The sequence below is a fragment of the Dendrobates tinctorius genome, unplaced genomic scaffold (assembly GCF_039654945.1).
Source record: "Dendrobates tinctorius isolate UK_male_01 unplaced genomic scaffold, ASM3965494v1 ptg000010l, whole genome shotgun sequence".
Taxonomy (NCBI): Eukaryota; Metazoa; Chordata; class Amphibia; order Anura; family Dendrobatidae; genus Dendrobates; species Dendrobates tinctorius.
In genome coordinates this window covers 443,263-463,656 of record NW_027361678.1, presented here as the reverse complement: position 1 = coordinate 463,656, position 20,394 = coordinate 443,263, and the positions used below count along the sequence as shown (strand labels likewise).

The window sequence follows — 20,394 nt, the reverse complement described above, 5'->3', positions numbered from 1 at the left end:
GTCAACAGTGTGATGCAGCAGCAAAAAAGGCAAATGCAGTTCTAGGATGTATTAACAGAAGCATACAGTCTAGATCACGTGAAGTCATTATTTCCCTCTACTCCTCTTTGGTCAGACCTCATCTGGAATATTGTGTCCAGTTTTGGGCACCACATTTTAAAAAAGACATCAACAAACTGGAGCAAGTTCAGAAAAGAGCGACCAGAATGGTGACCGGTCTGCAAACCCTGTCTTATGAGGAAAGGTTGCAGGATTTGGGAATGTTTAGTTTGCAAAAGAGAAGACTGAGAGGAGACTTAATTGCTGTCTACAAATATCTAAAGGGCTGTCACATTGTAGAAGGATCAACTTTATTCTCATTTGCACAAGGAAAGACTAGAAGCAATGGGATGAAACTGAATGGGAGGAGACACAGATTAGATATTAGAAAAAACTTTTTGACAGTTAGAGTGATCAATGAGTGGAACAGGCTGCCACGAGAAGTGGTGAGTTCTCCTTCAATGGAAGTCTTCAAACAGAGGCAGGACAGACATCTGACTGGGATGATTTAGCGAATACTGCTTTGAGCAGGGGGTTGGACCAGATGGCCCAGGAGGTCCCTTCCAACTCTACGATTCTATGATTCTAAGCTGTCAGTGTCCGCCTCTGCCTCATATACTCGAGTATAAGCCCTGTTTTTCAAGACATTTTTTTGTGCTGAAAAGGCCACCCCGGCTTATGCTCAAGTCATTGCCCCAGAAAACAGCGGGGAGTAGCAAGGTCATAGGAGGCAGGAACCAGCTGCTGCGGCTGAGGTCTGTGCCGGCTGTTAAAGAGAAATATTCCAGCCAGCTGCCGGGCTATCAAGGGTGAACGCTACTAAGAGTTATGAATATTCACCTATCTCCACTTCCTTGGCGTGGAGTGAATATTTATTACCTTAATGAGGGGGGGACACGTGATTACCCGGCAGCTGGAGCTGCAGGCACCGGAACAAGATTTTTTTTAATGCTTTTCTCAATGGGGCCATGCATACAAAGATAGGGATGAGGAACCATGCATACAAGGATAGTGATGAGGTGCCATGCAGACAAGGTTAGGGATGAGGAGCCATGCATACCAGGATGAGACTAAGGAGCCATGCATACCAGGATGGGGATAAGGAGCCATGCATACCAGGATGGGGATAAGGAGCCATGCATACCAGGATGGGGATAAGGAGCCATGCATACCAGGATGGGGATAAGGAGCCATGCATACCAGGATGGGGATAAGGAGCCATGCATACCAGGATGGGGATAAGGAGCCATGCATACCAGGATGGGGATAAGGAGCCATGCATACCAGGATGGGGATAAGGAGCCATGCATACCAGGATGGGGATAAGGAGCCATGCATACCAAGATGGGGATAAGGAGCCATGCATACCAGGATGGGGATAAGAAGCCATGCATACCAGGATGGGGATAAGGAGCCATGCACCTTATCACCAGTGTGTCAACTACTTACATATTCAATGTATAGAGTGTATTTCAGAATCATTTAATGTTAGCTTCATTGGTAAAAACTGTGCTTTTCTTTAAAAAATAAGGACATTTCTAAGTGACCCTAAATTTTTGAACGGTAGTGTACATATGCACTGTACTAATTGTATATGTCACTGACATCTATATATATATATATACTGTATGTAATCCATCTATTCTATCCTGTCGGTTCCTGCTGTATTTACTGAACGCGGCTGCTGAATTGCCAGCTTTTATTATATATACTGTATATCATGGGTGAACATACCGCTCTGTGCAGCCTGTGTGGCTGCATCGGGGCCAGGAGGAGGAGGGGGGACCCTGCAGGGTGGCTAATAATGAGGGCAATCTGGCTTGTTTCTCCGGGCCCGAGGCTCTGAGGGGCCCCTGGCCAGATTGCCCTCATGTGCAGTGGGCAGGGAGAGATCCCAGCAGCTCCACTGCCTACAAGAGAAAATAGCAGTCGAGCGGAGCTGCAGGGGTCAGTCCTGCTTCCTGCTCGTGCTTCCTGTCTCTGACACAGCGTGGCTGGGTGACGTCATCATTCAGTGGCCGGCTGTGCCAGAGAGAGGAAGCAGCTGGAGGAAGTGATGCTGCGGGAGAGCGTGCGGACATGTGAGAGATGCTGTGTGTGTGTGTTTTTTGTATGTACGTGTGTGTGTATAGAGATGAGTGGTGGTGGTGTGTGTGTGCGCATGCATGCGTAGCGCTGCGGGGGAATGTGCAGAGAGGTAAATGGTTCTGCGTGTCTGTGTAGGTGGAGGAGAGGGCAATAATGGGGAGAAGGCAATGATGGGGAGAAGGCAATGATGATGGTAGTGGAAAAGACAATGATGGGAGTGGTGGGGAAGGAGGCAATGATGGAGGTGGTGGAAAGAGCAATGATGGGGGTGATGGAGAAAGCAATGATGGGGTGGTGGAATGGGCAATGATGGGGTGGCAGGGGAGAAAGCAATGACAGTGGTGGGGGAGAAGTCAATGGTGGAGGTGGTGAAGAGGGCAATGATGGGGAGGGGGATTTGGATGGAAGGATGGGGGACTTATAATGGACTTAGAACAGGGGGAGGTGGAGGAAGACATTATTATCGCTTATTATGTCTAATACAGTCCCTTAGTATATAGTGTACATACTTATTATGTCTAACAGTCCTATAGTGTACGTACTTATTATGTATAACAGTCCCTTAGTATATAGTGTACTCACTAATTCTGAATAACACTATCCTTAGTTACATAGTTTCCTCTTTTATTATGTATAACACCGTCCCTTATTATGTACCATCCTCTCTAGTTATATATGATGCTGTCCCTTATTATATAGCTTCCTTTGCGGTTATGTACAGTGCTTTCTCTTACATAGTGTATTCTAGTTAGTTCTGTTATTCACAGCACCCTCTTTTATTACATAGTCCCCTCTCTTTTTAGATATAAACTGACTGGTGATGGAGAAGCCGGTGACCAGACTACCAGTCCATCAGCTCCTCCATTAGAAAAGAAGCTTTCCCATGCTCCATCAACCAAGCTGTCAGTGTCCGCCTCTGCCTCATATACTCGAGTATAAGCCCTGTTTTTCAAGACATTTTTTTGTGCTGAAAAGGCCCCCCCGGCTTATGCTCGAGTCATTGCCCCAGAAAACAGCGGGGAGTAGCAAGGTCATAGGAGGCAGGAACCAGCTGCTGCGGCTGAGGTCTGTGCCGGCTGTTAAAGAGAAATATTCCAGCCAGCTGCCGGGCTATCAAGGGTGAACGCTACTAAGAGTTATGAATATTCACCTATCTCCACTTCCTTGGCGTGGAGTGAATATTTATTACCTTAATGAGGGGGGGACACGTGATCACCCGGCAGCTGGAGCTGCAGGCACCGGAACAAGATTTTTTTTAATGCTTTTCTCAATGGGGCCATGCATACAAAGATAGGGATGAGGAACCATGCATACAAGGATAGTGATGAGGTGCCATGCAGACAAGGTTAGGGATGAGGAGCCATGCATACCAGGATGAGACTAAGGAGCCATGCATACCAGGATGGGGATAAGGAGCCATGCATACCAGGATGGGGATAAGGAGCCATGCATACCAGGATGGGGATAAGGAGCCATGCATACCAGGATGGGGATAAGGAGCCATGCATACCAGGATGGGGATAAGGAGCCATGCATACCAGGATGGGGATAAGGAGCCATGCATACCAGGATGGGGATAAGGAGCCATGCATACCAGGATGGGGATAAGGAGCCATGCATACCAAGATGGGGATAAGGAGCCATGCATACCAGGATGGGGATAAGAAGCCATGCATACCAGGATGGGGATAAGGAGCCATGCATACCAGGATGGGGATAAGGAGCCATGCACCTTATCACCAATGTGTCAACTACTTACATATTCAATGTATAGAGTGTATTTCAGAATCATTTAATGTTAGCTTCATTGGTAAAAACTGTGCTTTTCTTTAAAAAATAAGGACATTTCTAAGTGACCCTAAATTTTTGAACGGTAGTGTACATATGCACTGTACTAATTGTATATGTCACTGACATCTATATATATATATATATATATATATATATATACAGTATGTAATCCATCTATTCTATCCTGTCGGTTCCTGCTGTATTTACTGAACGCGGCTGCTGAATTGCCAGCTTTTATTATATATACTGTATATCATGGGTGAACATACCGCTCTGTGCAGCCTGTGTGGCTGCATCGGGGCCAGGAGGAGGAGGGGGGACCCTGCAGGGTGGCTAATAATGAGGGCAATCTGGCTTGTTTCTCCGGGCCCGAGGCTCTGAGGGGCCCCTGGCCAGATTGCCCTCATGTGCAGTGGGCAGGGAGAGATCCCAGCAGCTCCACTGCCTACAAGAGAAAATAGCAGTCGAGCGGAGCTGCAGGGGTCAGTCCTGCTTCCTGTCTCTGACACAGCGTGGCTGGGTGACGTCATCATTCAGTGGCCGGCTGTGCCAGAGAGAGGAAGCAGCCGGAGGCAGTGATGCTGCGGGAGAGCGTGCGGACATGTGAGAGATGCTGTGTGTGTGTGTTTTTTGTATGTACGTGTGTGTATAGAGATGAGTGGTGGTGGTGTGTATGTGCGCATGCATGCGTAGCGCTGCGGGGGAATGTGCAGAGAGGTAAATGGTTCTGCGTGTCTGTGTAGGTGGAGGAGAGGGCAATAATGGGGAGAAGGCAATGATGGGGAGAAGGCAATGATGATGGTAGTGGAAAAGACAATGATGGGAGTGGTGGGGAAGGAGGCAATGATGGAGGTGGTGGAAAGAGCAATGATGGGGGTGATGGAGAAAGCAATGATGGGGTGGTGGAATGGGCAATGATGGGGTGGCAGGGGAGAAAGCAATGACAGTGGTGGGGGAGAAGTCAATGGTGGAGGTGGTGAAGAGGGCAATGATGGGGAGGGGGATTTGGATGGGAGGATGGGGGACTTATAATGGACTTAGAACAGGGGGAGGTGGAGGAAGACATTATTATCGCTTATTATGTCTAATACAGTCCCTTAGTATATAGTGTACATACTTATTATGTCTAACAGTCCTATAGTGTACGTACTTATTATGTATAACAGTCCCTTAGTATATAGTGTACTCACTAATTCTGTATAACACTATCCTTAGTTACATAGTTTCCTCTTTTATTATGTATAACACCGTCCCTTATTATGTACCATCCTCTCTAGTTATATATGATGCTGTCCCTTATTATATAGCTTCCTTTGCGGTTATGTACAGTGCTTTCTCTTACATAGTGTATTCTAGTTAGTTCTGTTATTCACAGCACCCTCTTTTATTACATAGTCCCCTCTCTTTTTAGATATAAACTGACTGGTGATGGAGAAGCCGGTGACCAGACTACCAGTCCATCAGCTCCTCCATTAGAAAAGAAGCTTTCCCATGCTCCATCAACCAAGCTGTCAGTGTCCGCCTCTGCCTCATATACTCGAGTATAAGCCCTGTTTTTCAAGACATTTTTTTGTGCTGAAAAGGCCCCCCCGGCTTATGCTCGAGTCATTGCCCCAGAAAACAGCGGGGAGTAGCAAGGTCATAGGAGGCAGGAACCAGCTGCTGCGGCTGAGGTCTGTGCCGGCTGTTAAAGAGAAATATTCCAGCCAGCTGCCGGGCTATCAAGGGTGAACGCTACTAAGAGTTATGAATATTCACCTATCTCCACTTCCTTGGCGTGGAGTGAATATTTATTACCTTAATGAGGGGGGGACACGTGATCACCCGGCAGCTGGAGCTGCAGGCACCGGAACAAGATTTTTTTTAATGCTTTTCTCAATGGGGCCATGCATACAAAGATAGGGATGAGGAACCATGCATACAAGGATAGTGATGAGGTGCCATGCAGACAAGGTTAGGGATGAGGAGCCATGCATACCAGGATGGGGATAAGGAGCCATGCATACCAGGATGGGGATAAGGAGCCATGCATACCAGGATGGGGATAAGGAGCCATGCATACCAGGATGGGGATAAGGAGCCATGCATACCAGGATGGGGATAAGGAGCCATGCATACCAGGATGGGGATAAGGAGCCATGCATACCAGGATGGGGATAAGGAGCCATGCATACCAGGATGGGGATAAGGAGCCATGCATACCAGGATGGGGATAAGGAGCCATGCATACCAGGATGGGGATAAGGAGCCATGCATACCAAGATGGGGATAAGGAGCCATGCATACCAGGATGGGGATAAGAAGCCATGCATACCAGGATGGGGATAAGGAGCCATGCATACCAGGATGCGGATAAGGAGCCATGCATACAGGATGGGGATAAGGAGCCATGCATACCAGGATGGGGATAAGGAGCCATGCATACCAGGATGGGGATAAGGAGCCATGCATACCAGGATGGGGACAAAGAGCCATGCATACCAGGATGGGGATAAGGAGCCATGCATACCGGGATGGGGATAAGGAACCATGCATACCAGGATAAGGATGAGGGGACAATGCATACCCGGTTTATACCTGAGTCAATGAGTTTTCCCAGTTTTTAGTGGCAAAATTGAGTGCTTCGGCTTATACACGAGATATAGATAGATATGTGGGGCGTGCAATATTATTCAGCCCCTTTACTTTCAGTGCAGGAAACTCACTCCAGAAGCTCATTGTGGATCTCTGAAGGATCTAATGTTGTTCTAAATGACTAATGATGTTAAATATAATCCACCTGTGTGTAATCAAGTCTCAGTATAAATGCACCTGCTCTGTGATAGTCTCAGGGTTCTGTTTGAAGCACAGAGAGCATCATGAAGACCAAGGAACACAACAGGCAGGTCCGTGATACTGTTGTGGAGAAGTTTAAAGCCGGATTTGGATACAAAATGATTTCCAAAACTTTAAACATCCCAAGGAGCACTGTGCAAGCGATCATATTGAAATGGAAGGAGTATCATACCACTGCAAATCTACCAAGACCCGGCTGTCCCTCTTAACTTTCATCTCAAACAAGTAGAAGACTGATCAGAGATGCAGCCAAGAGGCCCATGATCACCCTGGATGAACTGCAGTGATCTACAGCTGAGGTGGGACAGTCTGTCCATAGGACAACAATCAGTCGTACACTGCACAAATCTGGCCTTTATGGAAGAGTGGCAAGAAGAAAACCATTCTCAAAGATATCCATAAAAAGTGTTGTTTAAAGTTTGCAACAAGCCACCTGGGAGACACACCAAACATGTGGAAGAAGGTGCACTGGTCATATGAAACCAAAATCAAACTTTTTGGCAACAATGCCAAACGATATGTTTGGTGTAAAGGCAACACAGCTCATCACCCTGAACACACCATTCCCACTGTCAAACATGGTGGTGGCAGCATCATGGTTTGGACCTGCTTTTCTTCAGCAGGAACAGGGAAGATGGTTAAAATTGATGGGAAGATGAATGGAGCCAAATACAGAACCATTCTTGAAGAAAACCTGTTGGAATCTGCAAAAGACCTGAGACTGGGACAGAGATTTGTTTTCCAACAAGACAATGATCCCAAACATAAAGCAAAATCTACAATGGAATGGTTCACAAATAAATGTCAGGTGTTAGAATGGCCAAGTCAAAGACCAGACCTGAATCCAATCGAGAATCTGTGGAAAGAGCTGAAAACTGCTGTTCACAAACGATCTCCATCAAACCTCACTGAGCTTGAGCTTTTTGCCAAGGAAGAAAGGGCAAGAATTTCAGTCTCTTGATGTACAAAACTGATAGAGACATACCCCAAGCGACTTGCATCTTTAATCACAGCAAAAGGTGGCGTAACAAAGGATTAAGTTAAAGGGGCCGAATAATATTGCACGCCCCACTTTTCAGTTTTTGTATTTGCGCAAAAATTTAAAATAACCAATAAATCTCATTCAACTTCACAACTGTGTTCCACTTGTTGTTGATTCTTCACCAAAAATTAACATTTGGTATCTTTATGTTTGAAGCATGATATGTGGGAAAAGGTTGAAAAGTTCCAGGGGACCAAATACTTTCGCAAGGCACAATAAATAAATATATATATATATATATATATATATATACCGTATATACTCGAATATAAGTCGAGATTTTCAGCCCAAAAAATTGGGCTGAAAGTCCCCCTCTCGACTTATATTCGAGTCATATACAAAGGGGTCGGAGGGGGCGGATGTGTCAGGTCATACTTACCCGTCCTGACGCTGTCTTGAGCCCCCAGCTTCTCCCCGTGCTCTCTCTTCCTGCCTTCAGCGGTCACGTGGTGCCGCTCATTAAAACTCATCAATATGCGCATATTGATGAGTTTTAATGAGCGGCACCACGTGACCGCTGAAGGCAGGAAGAGAGAGCAAGGAGAAGCTGGGGGCTCAAGCGACAGCGTCAGGACGGGTAAGTATAGCGATACTCACCTGTCCTGCGTCCATGGCTGCTTGCTGCTGTCTGTCATCGGTCAGTGACTTCAGACAGCAGAGGGCGCGGTGACGTGGTTAGTGCGCGCCGCGCCCCCTGCAGTCTGAACGTCACTGACTGATGACGTGCAGATAGCGGTGAGCAGCCATGGACGCAGGACAGGTGAGAATCTGACACCCAGCGACGGAGAGGTGAGTATGTCATTTTTTTTATTTTTACATGCAGCAGCAGCAGCGGCAGCACATGAGGGAATAATCTAAGGAGCTTCTTATGGGGGCAGCACATGGGGGAATAATCTGAGCTTCTTATGGGGGCAGCATATGGGGGAACAATATGGAGCTTCTTGTGGGGGCAGCATATGAGGGAACAATATGGAGCTTCTTATGGGGGCAGTATATGGGGGAATAATCTGGAGCTTCTTGTGGGGGCAGCATATGGGGGAATAATCTGGAGCTTCTTGTGGGGGCAGCATATGAGGGAACAATCTATGGAGCTTCTTATGGGAGCAGCATATGGCGGAATAATCTATGGAGTTTCTTCTGAGGACACCATATGGGGGAATAATCTATGGAGCATTTCCCACCCTAGACTTATACTCGAGTCAATAAGTTCTCCCAGTTTTTTGTGGCAAAATTAGGGGGGTCGACTTATACTCGGATCGACTTATACTCGAGTATATACGGTATATATATATATATATATATATATACACACACAAAAAGTGAAACTCATATTATATAGAGTCATTACAAACAGAGCGATCTATTTCAAGTGTTTATTTTGTTAATGTTGATGATTATGGCTTACAGCCAATGAAAACCTAAAAGTCATTATCTCAGTAAATTAGAACACTTTATAACACCAGCTTGAAAAATGATTTTAAAATCCAAAATGTTGGCCTACTCAAATGTATGTTCAGTAAATGCACTCAATACTCGGTTGCCCCCTTTTGCATCAATTTCTGCATCAATGCAGCGTGGCATGGAGGCGATCAGCCTGTGGCACTGCTGAGGTGTTATGGAAACCCAGGTTGCTTTTAAGCAGCCTTCTGCTCGTCTGCATTATTGGGTCTGGTGTCTCTCATCTTCCTCTTGACGATACCCCATAGATTCTCTATGGAGTTAAGGTCAGGTGAGTTTGCTGGACAATCAAGCACAGTGATACTGTTGTTTTTAAACCAGGTATTGGTACTTTTGGCAGTGTGGACAGGTGCCAAGTCCTGCTGGAGAATTAATTTTCAACATCCAAAAAGCTTGTCGGCAGAGGGAAGCATGAAGTGCTCTAAAATTTCCTGGCAGACGGATGTACTGACTTTGGTCTTGATAAAACACAGTGGACCTACACCAGCAGATTACATGGCTCCCGAAACCATCACTGATTGTGGAAACCTCACACTAGACCTCAAGCAGCTTGAATTATGTGCCTCTACTCTTCCCCCAGACTCTGGGACCTTGATTTCCAAATGAAATGCAAAATTTACTTTCATCTGAAAACACCTTGGACCACTGAGCAACAGTCCAGTTCTTTTTCTCCTTGGCCCAGGTAGGACGCTTCTGGCGTTGTCTATTGGTCATAAGTGGCTTGACACAAGAAATGCGACACTTGTAGCCCATGTCCTGGATATGTCTGTGTGTGGTGGTTCTTCAAGCAGTGGACTGCTGCTGCAGTCATTGCTTCTGAATCTTCCCCAAATTTTTGAATGGCCTTTCCTTAACAACTCTATCAAGGCCTTCTGCAGACTCCCAGAAAGCTGCAATCGTTTTGGGGGATAAAGTGCTGGGAGCAGTGCGTGACCTCTTCTGGTATTTAGTGCCGCGTGTCAGCTGTCAGATCAAAATGACGTAATAATCCGTCCCTTGTCAAATAGGCCCAGGGCACATGGATGGATTATTACGTCAAATGTCAGAAAGGGGTTAAAGTCCTGCAGATTTACACACTCCCACCTAATGGGACCTGATGTGGAGAGAATCTCTGTACCACGCACCTTCAATCTCTCTTGTAATGATTCTGGGCAGATGTATAATGTTGTAGCGCAGTTTGCTGTTTTCTATCGTCTCCACTTCTAGCAGCTCCCGCGTGTGCCTTCTTATGTCTTCCTAATTGGAGAAGAGAATACAATTGGTCCCATATGACACATAAGAAGAAAGCAGATTTGTGATTCCACGGACTTGGGTTTGATTTATTAAACTTCAGTTTACTGAACTTCTATACTAAATGCAAAAGCTCCTTCTTTTTTTGCAGTTTGGACAAACATAAACTCACGACTCTATTGTCAGGTGTCCTGGGACCAGGGGATCCTTCCCTATCCCTAACGCTGGGGGCACCCTAGCTCGCCCTGTTCCCTGGGATACTTCTGATGAAGATGCTGGGTCAACATACCTTGCCTTAGCTCCTGAATCCGCCCTCAGTCTGTACCCTTCCCCCACCCAGAGAAGAAGGGAGTAGTAGTGTACTGTAATACACAAACAGGGGTAACGAAAAATGCCAAATATACAAATATACTCACACATATAACAGAGGGATGCACCGGGAAGTGGAGGATGAAGTTAAATCAAAGGAGGAGAAGAAAGGGAATTATCACACACACAAAACCTAGCAACAGTCACTGATAAACCCACCAACCACCTACTCTAATAACCACCAACAACCTCCACCCATGCAGCATAAGCTACTCTGACAATGAGTGCTAGCCAAGACCCAGATTATACAGGAGATGGAAGTGGCCAACAGTGCACAGCTGACAGCCTAAACATTCAGGAGCTCCCAGATTAACCCCTTCACTGCCAACAGAAATTTACACCGCTTAATAAAAAGGTGAAGTGCTTATAATCAGTGTATGAGAAGGAGAAATCAGACACTGTGGTCTTCTGGCTCCTCTCTGTCGCAGTAAACCAATGACACACAACCAATCTTTTTTTACCTTACATAATACAAACTCTATACATTATTAAATAGATCTTGCAGACCTGATCAGGCTGGTGTACTTACTTTGAAAAACAACAACAGAATGCCTGTAAAATTCTGGTATAAAAGGAGTATTTTCAGAGTCAGGCTATAGAGCCTAAGTATATTGAGTGTCTGCTCAGAAAGCCTGACAGTTGCAGCTTGTACAAAGCAGTGTGAGATCTCAGCAGCACCAAGGAGTAGTGACACTGAGCAGCTGCAATTCAAGCTAAGTGGATGGAGCCTAAGCAGCAGCAGGGAGGAGGGGCGGTCCTCCCAAATAGGAGGATGTGACGGTGCACCAGGGCATAGGCCACGCCAAAGGTGTGCTGAAGCTCCCTAATTTGCATATCAAATAAAAGCTGATTTTTAATAAAATATTACTGTATTATTCGGACTATAAGACGCACCTAGGTTTTAGAGGAGGAAATTAAGAAAAAAAATTGAAGCAAAAATGTGGTCAATTCTGTACTTAATATCCCTATCCTGGTATATATGGTCTCCTCATCCCCCATCCTGACATACATGGTCCCCTCATCCTCCATCCTGACATACATGGCCCCCTCATCACTACCCTGGTATGCATGGCCCCCTCATCCTTATCCTGGTAAGCATGGATCCCTCATCCCTATCCCGGTATGCATGCCCCCTCATCCCTATCCTGGCAGAATGATCGCTCTCATCCCTATAATAGTATGCATGGCACAATCCCTATCCTGGTATGCAGGGCCCCCCCATCTCATCCTAGTATGCATGGCCCCATCCCCATCCTGGTATGCAGGGCCCCCCCATCTCATCCTAGTATGCATCGCCCCATCCCCATCCTGGTATGCAGGGCCCCCCCATCTCATCCTAGTATGCATCGCCCCATCCCCATCCTGGTATGCAGGGCCCCCCCATCTCATCCTAGTATGCATCGCCCCATCCCCATCCTGGTATGCAGGGCCCCCCATCTCATCCTAGTATGCATGACCCCATCCCTATCCTGGTATGCAGGCCCCCCCATCTCGTCCTAGCATGCATGGCCCCCATCCTTCCTTATCCTGGTATGCAGGGCCCCCATCGCGCCCTGGTATGCAGGGTTCCCACCCCATGCTGGTATGCATGGCCCCATCAGAAAACATAAAAAAAATAAATAAATAAATAACCAGTACACTTACCTTCCTGCACTACCCTAACAGCGTTCTGCCAACAAATGCTTTATGCTTGTAAGCGGCACATGGCAGGGACATCATGCATTGCTCACAAGCAGAGCACAGCTGCCGAAATACTCGCCGGGACTATGCGTGCAGAGAGCAGTGAGTGTTCATTGTTCTTCAGTAGCGCACAGTGTCAGCCACCGGCTTCCTGCTGCTGCCGGCGGATACATGTGCTACTACTTCATATTCAGTAAATATTAATTTCTCTTATGTAGCGGTACACATGACCGCCAGCAGCAGCAGGAAACGAGTGGCTGACACTGCACGCTACTGAAGAGCAATGAATACTCACCGCTCTCTGCTTGCACAGCCTGGCGAGTATTCCGGCAGTTGTGCTCTACTTGTGAGCAGCGCATGACGTCCCTGCCATACGTCGCTTACAAGCATAAAGCAGTTGTTGGCACCCGAGCGGGACGCTGTGAGGGAGCACAGGAAGGTAAGTGTAATGATTTTTTTTTTTTTTTACCAGGACCAGGGTTGGGGGCCAATCATAGCAAGACACTATTATTAAAGAGAAATGAATATTCATTGCTCTCCACGCCCATGGGTGTGGAATGCAGTGAATATTCATTTGTCTTTAGCAGAGGGAACAGGAGCTGCAGCCGTGGGCTCCAGCCTCCTGTGATCCTCTGTTCCATCTATGCCGCTCCCCCACCTCAGCCAGAGCTGGCACATCCGGACTATAAGACGCACCCCCCATTTTCCTCCACATTTTTGGAGGAAAAAAGTGCGTCTTATAGTCCGAAAAATACAGTAAGTTTATCTTTACTTGCCCAGTGTCACTTAAAAAAGGGTCCAGGTTCCCCGTATTAACGTTTAGACAGTTTACTTGCTATTTTGTGGACGACAGATTCCCTTTAAGGGCTCATATGCGGCTCCATTCTTACCAATTCCTTCACAGCTTCAGCCACTGCCACCAGGTTCTGTGAAACGTCATCATCCAATGCTGGATCTTTACCTTTTACTTGTTTCTCTAGATAAAATAAGAAGTGGACATGAGGCTGGGTTATACTGCACATAACAGCTGTGGCAGATATGGGGGCACAGAGCGGAGTATCGGCAGCCTGCGGGATACGTTGTGGTTTTGCTGCAGTTTCACCACATACTCCATCCGTTACCATGTAATGTCCCTTGTTCAGACTCATTGTAGATTCTCAGCACAATCCGCTTCATGTGCACATGTCCTAAATACATTCCCATCTAGTTTTGTGCATGATATTGCCAGTAATCTAATGGCAAAAGCAGAGGGCGTAGGGGGTGCAGAGTAAAAAGTCACCCAACCCTGGTGTCTAAGGAGACCCGTAGCCCCCCCGACACACAAAGAAAACAGCAGTGTACAGAGGACACATGGGGGGGGGGGAGATACTGGTACACAATGAGCCACAAAGTTATCACTATAGAAGTTACATTCAGGATCAGGCGCTTGGTTTACAGATTTCTCTCTTGTTATCACTGTAAGTTCAGAGTCACAGCCCCGAAAAGTGTAGGCAAGTCCCGGACACTATGGGTGGGGGGGAACACTCTGCTGGCACAGTATCAGGTGTGTAATGATACAGCAGAGCAGTATATATGGGTCAGGCTGTGGGGGGCACTGTTGTGGCGGTGCAGTGATACAGCAAGGCAGTATATGTCAGGCAGGCTGTGGGGGGCACTATTATGGCGGTGCATTACTATATGTTAGGCAGGCTGTGGGGGGCACTGTTATGGCGGTGCATTACTATATGTCGGGCAGGCTGTGGGGGGCACTGTTATTGTGGTGTAGAGATACAGCAGGGCAGTATATGTCAGGCAGGCTGTGGGGGGCACTATTATGGCGGTGCATTACTATATGTCGGGCAGGCTGTGGGGGGCACTGTTATGGCGGTGCATTACTATATGTCGGGCAGGCTGTGGGGGGCACTGTTATGGCGGTGCATTAGTATATTTCGGGAAGGCTGTGGGGGGGCACTGTTATGGCGGTGCAGTGATACAGCAGGGCACTATATGTCGGGCAGGCTGTGGGGGGCACTGTTATTGTGGTGCAGAGATACAGCAGGGCAGTATATGTCGTGCAGGCTGTGGGGGGCACTGTTATGGCGGTGCATTAGTATATGTCGGACAGGCTGTGGGGGGCACTGTTATGGCGGTGCAGTGATACAGCTGGGCACTATATGTCGGGCAGGCTGTGGGGGCACTGTTATTGTGGTGCAGAGATACAGCAGGGCAGTATATGTCGTGCAGGCTGTGGGGGCACTGTTATGGCGGTGTATTAGTATATGTCGTGCAGGCTGTGGGGGCACTGTTATGGCGGTGTATTAGTATATGTCGGACAGGCTGTGGGGGGCACTGTTATGGCGGTGCAGAGATACAGCAGGGCAGTATATGTCAGGCAGGCTGTGGGGGGCACTATTACCGCGGTGCATTAGTATATGTCAGGCAGGCTCTGGGGGGCACTATTACGGCGGTGCATTAGTATATGTTAGGCAGGCTGTGGGGGGCACTATTACGGCGGTGCATTAGTATATGTCAGGCAGGCTCTGGGGGGCACTATTACAGCGGTGCATTAGTATATGTTAGGCAGGCTGTGGGGGGCACTATTACGGCGGTGCATTAGTATATGTCAGGCAGGCTCTGGGGGGCACTATTACGGCGGTGCATTAGTATATGTTAGGCAGGTTGTGGGGGGCACTATTACGGCGGTGCATTAGTATATGTCGGGCAGGCTGTGGGGGGCACTGTTACGGCGGTGCATTAGTATATGTCGGGCAGGCTGTGGGGGGCACTGTTACGGCGGTGCAGTAGTATATGTCAGGCAGTCTCTGGGGGGCACTATTACGGCGGTGCATTAGTATATGTCAGGCACTCTCTGGGGGGCACTGTTATGGCGGTGAATTAGTATATGTCAGGCACTCTCTGGGGGGCACTATTACGGCGGTGCATTAGTATATGTCAGACAGGCTCTGGGGGGCACTATTACGGCGGTGCATTAGTATATGTTAGGCAGGCTGTGGGGGGCACTATTATGGCGGTGCATTAGTATATGTCGGGTAGGCTGTGGGGGGCACTGTTATGGCGGTGCATTAGTATATGTCGGGCAGGCTGTGGGGGGGCACTGGTATGGCGGTGCATTAGTATATGTCGGGCAGGCTGTGGGGGGCACTGTTATGGCGATGCAGTGATACAGCTGGGCAGAATATGTTAGGCAGGCTGTGGGGGGCACTATTACGGCAGTGCATTAGTATATGTCGGGCAGGCTGTGGGGGGGGCACTATTACGGCGGTGCATTAGTATATGTCGGGCAGGCTGTGGGGGGCACTGTTATTGTGGTGCAGAGATACAGCTGGGCACTATATGTCGGGCAGGCTGTGGGGGGCACTGTTATGGCGGTGCAGTGATACAGCTGGGCACTATATGTCGGGCAGGCTGTGGGGGGCACTGTTATGGCGATGCAGTGATACAGCTGGGCAGTATATGTTAGGCAGGCTGTGGGGGGCACTGTTATTGTGGTGCAGAGATACAGCTGGGCAGTATATGTCAGGCAGGCTGTGGGGGGCACTGTTACGGCGGTGCATTAGTATATGTCGGGCAGGCTGTGGGGGGCACTGTTACGGCGGTGCATTAGTATATGTCAGGCAGGCTCTGGGGGGCACTGTTATGGCGGTGTATTAGTATATGTCGGGCAGGCTGTGGGGGGCACTGTTATGGCGGTGTATTAGTATATGTCGGGCAGGCTGTGGGGGGCACTGTTATGGCGGTGCATTAGTATATGTCAGGCAGGCTCTGGGGGGCACTGTTATGGCGGTGTATTAGTATATGTCAGGCAGGCTGTGGGGGGCACTGTTATGGCGGTGCATTACTATATGTCAGGCAGGCTCTGGGGGGCACTGTTATGGCGGTGTATTAGTATATGTCAGGCAGGCTGTGGGGGCACTGTTATGGCGGTGTATTAGTATATGTCGGGCAGGCTGTGGGGGGCACTGTTATGGCGGTGTATTAGTATATGTCAGGCAGGCTGTGGGGGGCACTGTTATGGCGGTGTATTAGTATATGTCAGGCAGGCTGTGGGGGGCACTGTTATGGCGGTGTATTAGTATATGTCGGGCAGGCTGTGGGGGGCACTGTTATGGCTGTGCATTAGTATATGTCAGGCAGGCTCTGGGGGGCACTGTTAAGGCGGTGTATTAGTATATGTCAGGCAGGCTGTGGGGGGCACTGTTATGGCGGTGTATTAGTATATGTCGGGCAGGCTGTGGGGGGCACTGTTATGGCGGTGCATTAGTATATGTCAGGCAGGCTCTGGGGGGCACTGTTATGGCGGTGTATTAGTATATGTCGGGCAGGCTGTGGGGGGCACTGTTATGGCGGTGCATTACTATATGTCAGGCAGGCTCTGGGGGGCACTGTTATGGCGGTGTATTAGTATATGTCAGGCAGGCTGTGGGGGGCACTGTTATGGCGGTGTATTAGTATATGTCAGGCAGGCTGTGGGGGGCACTGTTATGGCGGTGCATTACTATATGTCAGGCAGGCTCTGGGGGGCACTGTTATGGCGGTGTATTAGTATATGTCAGGCAGGCTGTGGGGGGCACTGTTATGGCGGTGTATTAGTATATGTCGGGCAGGCTGTGGGGGGCACTGTTATGGCGGTGTATTAGTATATGTCAGGCAGGCTGTGGGGGGCACTGTTATGGCGGTGTATTAGTATATGTCAGGCAGGCTGTGGGGGGCACTGTTATGGCGGTGTATTAGTATATGTCAGGCAGGCTGTGGGGGGCACTGTTATGGCGGTGTATTAGTATATGTCGGGCAGGCTGTGGGGGGCACTGTTATGGCTGTGCATTAGTATATGTCAGGCAGGCTCTGGGGGGCACTGTTATGGCGGTGTATTAGTATATGTCAGGCAGGCTGTGGGGGGCACTGTTATGGCGGTGTATTAGTATATGTCGGGCAGGCTGTGGGGGGCACTGTTATGGCGGTGCATTAGTATATGTCAGGCAGGCTCTGGGGGGCACTGTTATGGCGGTGTATTAGTATATGTCGGGCAGGCTGTGGGGGGCACTGTTATGGCGGTGTATTAGTATATGTCAGGCAGGCTGTGGGGGGCACTGTTATGGCGGTGTATTAGTATATGTCAGGCAGGCTGTGGCGGGCACTGTTATGGCGGTGTATTAGTATATGTCGGGCAGGCTGTGGGGGGCACTGTTATGGCTGTGCATTAGTATATGTCAGGCAGGCTCTGGGGGGCACTGTTATGGCGGTGTATTAGTATATGTCGGGCAGGCTGTGGGGGGCACTGTTATGGCGGTGTATTAGTATATGTCAGGCAGGCTGTGGGGGCACTGTTATGGCGGTGCATTAGTATATGTCAGGCAGGCTGTGGGGGGCACTGTTATGGCGGTGTATTAGTATATGTCGGGCAGGCTGTGGGGGGCACTGTTATGGCGGTGCATTAGTATATGTCAGACAGGCTCTGGGGGGCACTATTACGGCGGTGCATTAGTATATGTTAGGCAGGCTGTGGGGGGCACTATTACGGCGGTGCATTAGTATATGTCGGGTAGGCTGTGGGGGGCACTGTTATGGCGGTGCATTAGTATATGTCAGACAGGCTCTGGGGGGCACTATTACGGCGGTGCATTAGTACATGTTAGGCAGGCTGTGGGGGGCACTATTACGGCGGTGCATTAGTATATGTCGGGTAGGCTGTGGGGGGCACTGTTATGGCGGTGTATTAGTATATGTCGGGCAGGCTGTGGGGGGCACTGTTATGGCGGTGTATTAGTATATGTCAGGCAGGCTGTGGGGGGCACTGTTATGGCGGTGTATTAGTATATGTCAGGCAGGCTCTGGGGGGCACTGTTATGGCGGTGCATTAGTATATGTCGGGTAGGCTGTGGGGGGCACTGTTATGGCGGTGTATTAGTATATGTCAGGCAGGCTGTGGGGGGCACTGTTATGGCGGTGTATTAGTATATGTCGGGCAGGCTGTGGGGGGCACTGTTATGGCGGTGTATTAGTATATGTCAGGCAGGCTCTGGGGGGCACTGTTATGGCGGTGCATTAGTATATGTCGGGTAGGCTGTGGGGGGCACTGTTATGGCGGTGTATTAGTATATGTCAGGCAGGCTGTGGGGGGCACTGTTATGGCGGTGTATTAGTATATGTCAGGCAGGCTGTGGGGGGCACTGTTATGGCGGTGTATTAGTATATGTCGGGCAGGCTGTGGGGGGCACTGTTATGGCTGTGCATTAGTATATGTCAGGCAGGCTCTGGGGGGCACTGTTATGGCGGTGTATTAGTATATGTCAGGCAGGCTGTGGGGGGCACTGTTATGGCGGTGTATTAGTATATGTCGGGCAGGCTGTGGGGGGCACTGTTATGGCGGTGCATTAGTATATGTCAGGCAGGCTCTGGGGGGCACTGTTATGGCGGTGTATTAGTATATGTCGGGCAGGCTGTGGGGGGCACTGTTATGGCGGTGTATTAGTATATGTCAGGCAGGCTGTGGGGGGCACTGTTATGGCGGTGTATTAGTATATGTCAGGCAGGCTGTGGCGGGCACTGTTATGGCGGTGTATTAGTATATGTCGGGCAGGCTGTGGGGGGCACTGTTATGGCTGTGCATTAGTATATGTCAGGCAGGCTCTGGGGGGCACTGTTATGGCGGTGTATTAGTATATGTCGGGCAGGCTGTGGGGGGCACTGTTATGGCGGTGCATTAGTATATGTCAGGCAGGCTGTGGGGGGCACTGTTATGGCGGTGTATTAGTATATGTCGGGCAGGCTGTGGGGGGCACTGTTATGGCGGTGCATTAGTATATGTCAGACAGGCTCTGGGGGGCACTATTACGGCGGTGCATTAGTATATGTTAGGCAGGCTGTGGGGGGCACTATTACGGCGGTGCATTAGTATATGTCGGGTAGGCTGTGGGGGGCACTGTTATGGCGGTGCATTAGTATATGTTAGGCAGGCTGTGGGGGGCACTATTACGGCGGTGCATTAGTATATGTCGGGTAGGCTGTGGGGGGCACTGTTATGGCGGTGTATTAGTATATGTCAGGCAGGCTGTGGGGGGCACTGTTATGGCGGTGTATTAGTATATGTCAGGCAGGCTGTGGGGGGCACTGTTATGGCGGTGTATTAGTATATGTCGGGCAGGCTGTGGGGGGCACTGTTATGGCGGTGCATTACTATATGTCGGGCAGCCGCCTCCGTGCATACACACAGGACGCGTCTCCCCTGCTCATGTACACACGAGCCGCAGCACCCATGGGGTAGATCCCTGCATGTCCCTCCGCGGCAGACGGCTCCTCTCACTGACACCTACCTACTTCCATGAAATGCTCCAGGACCACGGACACTGCACTGCAGTCCGGCACCGCCAGACCCGACATCATTCTCTTACGTCCTCTCAGGGTGTATTCTCTCCAAAAATCAGGGCCTAATTGCTTTAACCAGTCAGGGTCACTATGGAAACCAGACGCCTTCTTTGGCATACACCCATGTAATGGGAGTGGAACAGTCTAACAGGAAAGTTGTACAAAAGTGGGAGGTACCAGTGTCGTGTAAGGGGGGAAAGAACGGGACGGTGTACTAAAAAGAATGAAGAAAAGGCATAAATAAGAATGAGCAATAGCAACTTATAGGTTCAAAGACATGGAGAAGTATTACAGATTTCTAATGCATTTTGGATATAGAATGAACATGAAATGTATGTAGATAATAGTGGATTGAACACATGTCCCATATAAACAGGTTCCCTGAGCTTTATAGGTGAGGAATGTACATGATATATATGTAGATAATAGTGGAATGAACACACATCCCATATAAACAGGTGTATATTCAGGGGCGGACATACAGCCTGTGCAGCTGCACA

The 20,394-nt window shown here is 48.9% G+C and overlaps 1 protein-coding gene across 1 annotated transcript in view; it reads right to left on the bottom strand.

Annotated features, from left to right (window-relative positions):
• CCDC175 (coiled-coil domain containing 175) overlaps positions 1 to 20,022 on the bottom strand; it is a 77,226-nt gene extending 57,204 nt beyond the window's left edge. The window contains exons 1-3 of the mRNA XM_073585513.1: positions 19,843 to 20,022; positions 13,423 to 13,508; positions 10,378 to 10,489 (exon numbers count right to left, since the gene is read on the bottom strand). Coding sequence (XP_073441614.1) covers positions 10,378 to 10,489; positions 13,423 to 13,508; positions 19,843 to 20,011 — 367 coding nt within the window. The 5' untranslated portion in view covers positions 20,012 to 20,022. The remainder of the gene's footprint in view (positions 1 to 10,377; positions 10,490 to 13,422; positions 13,509 to 19,842) is intronic.
• Positions 20,023 to 20,394: the final 372 nt, after the last annotated feature.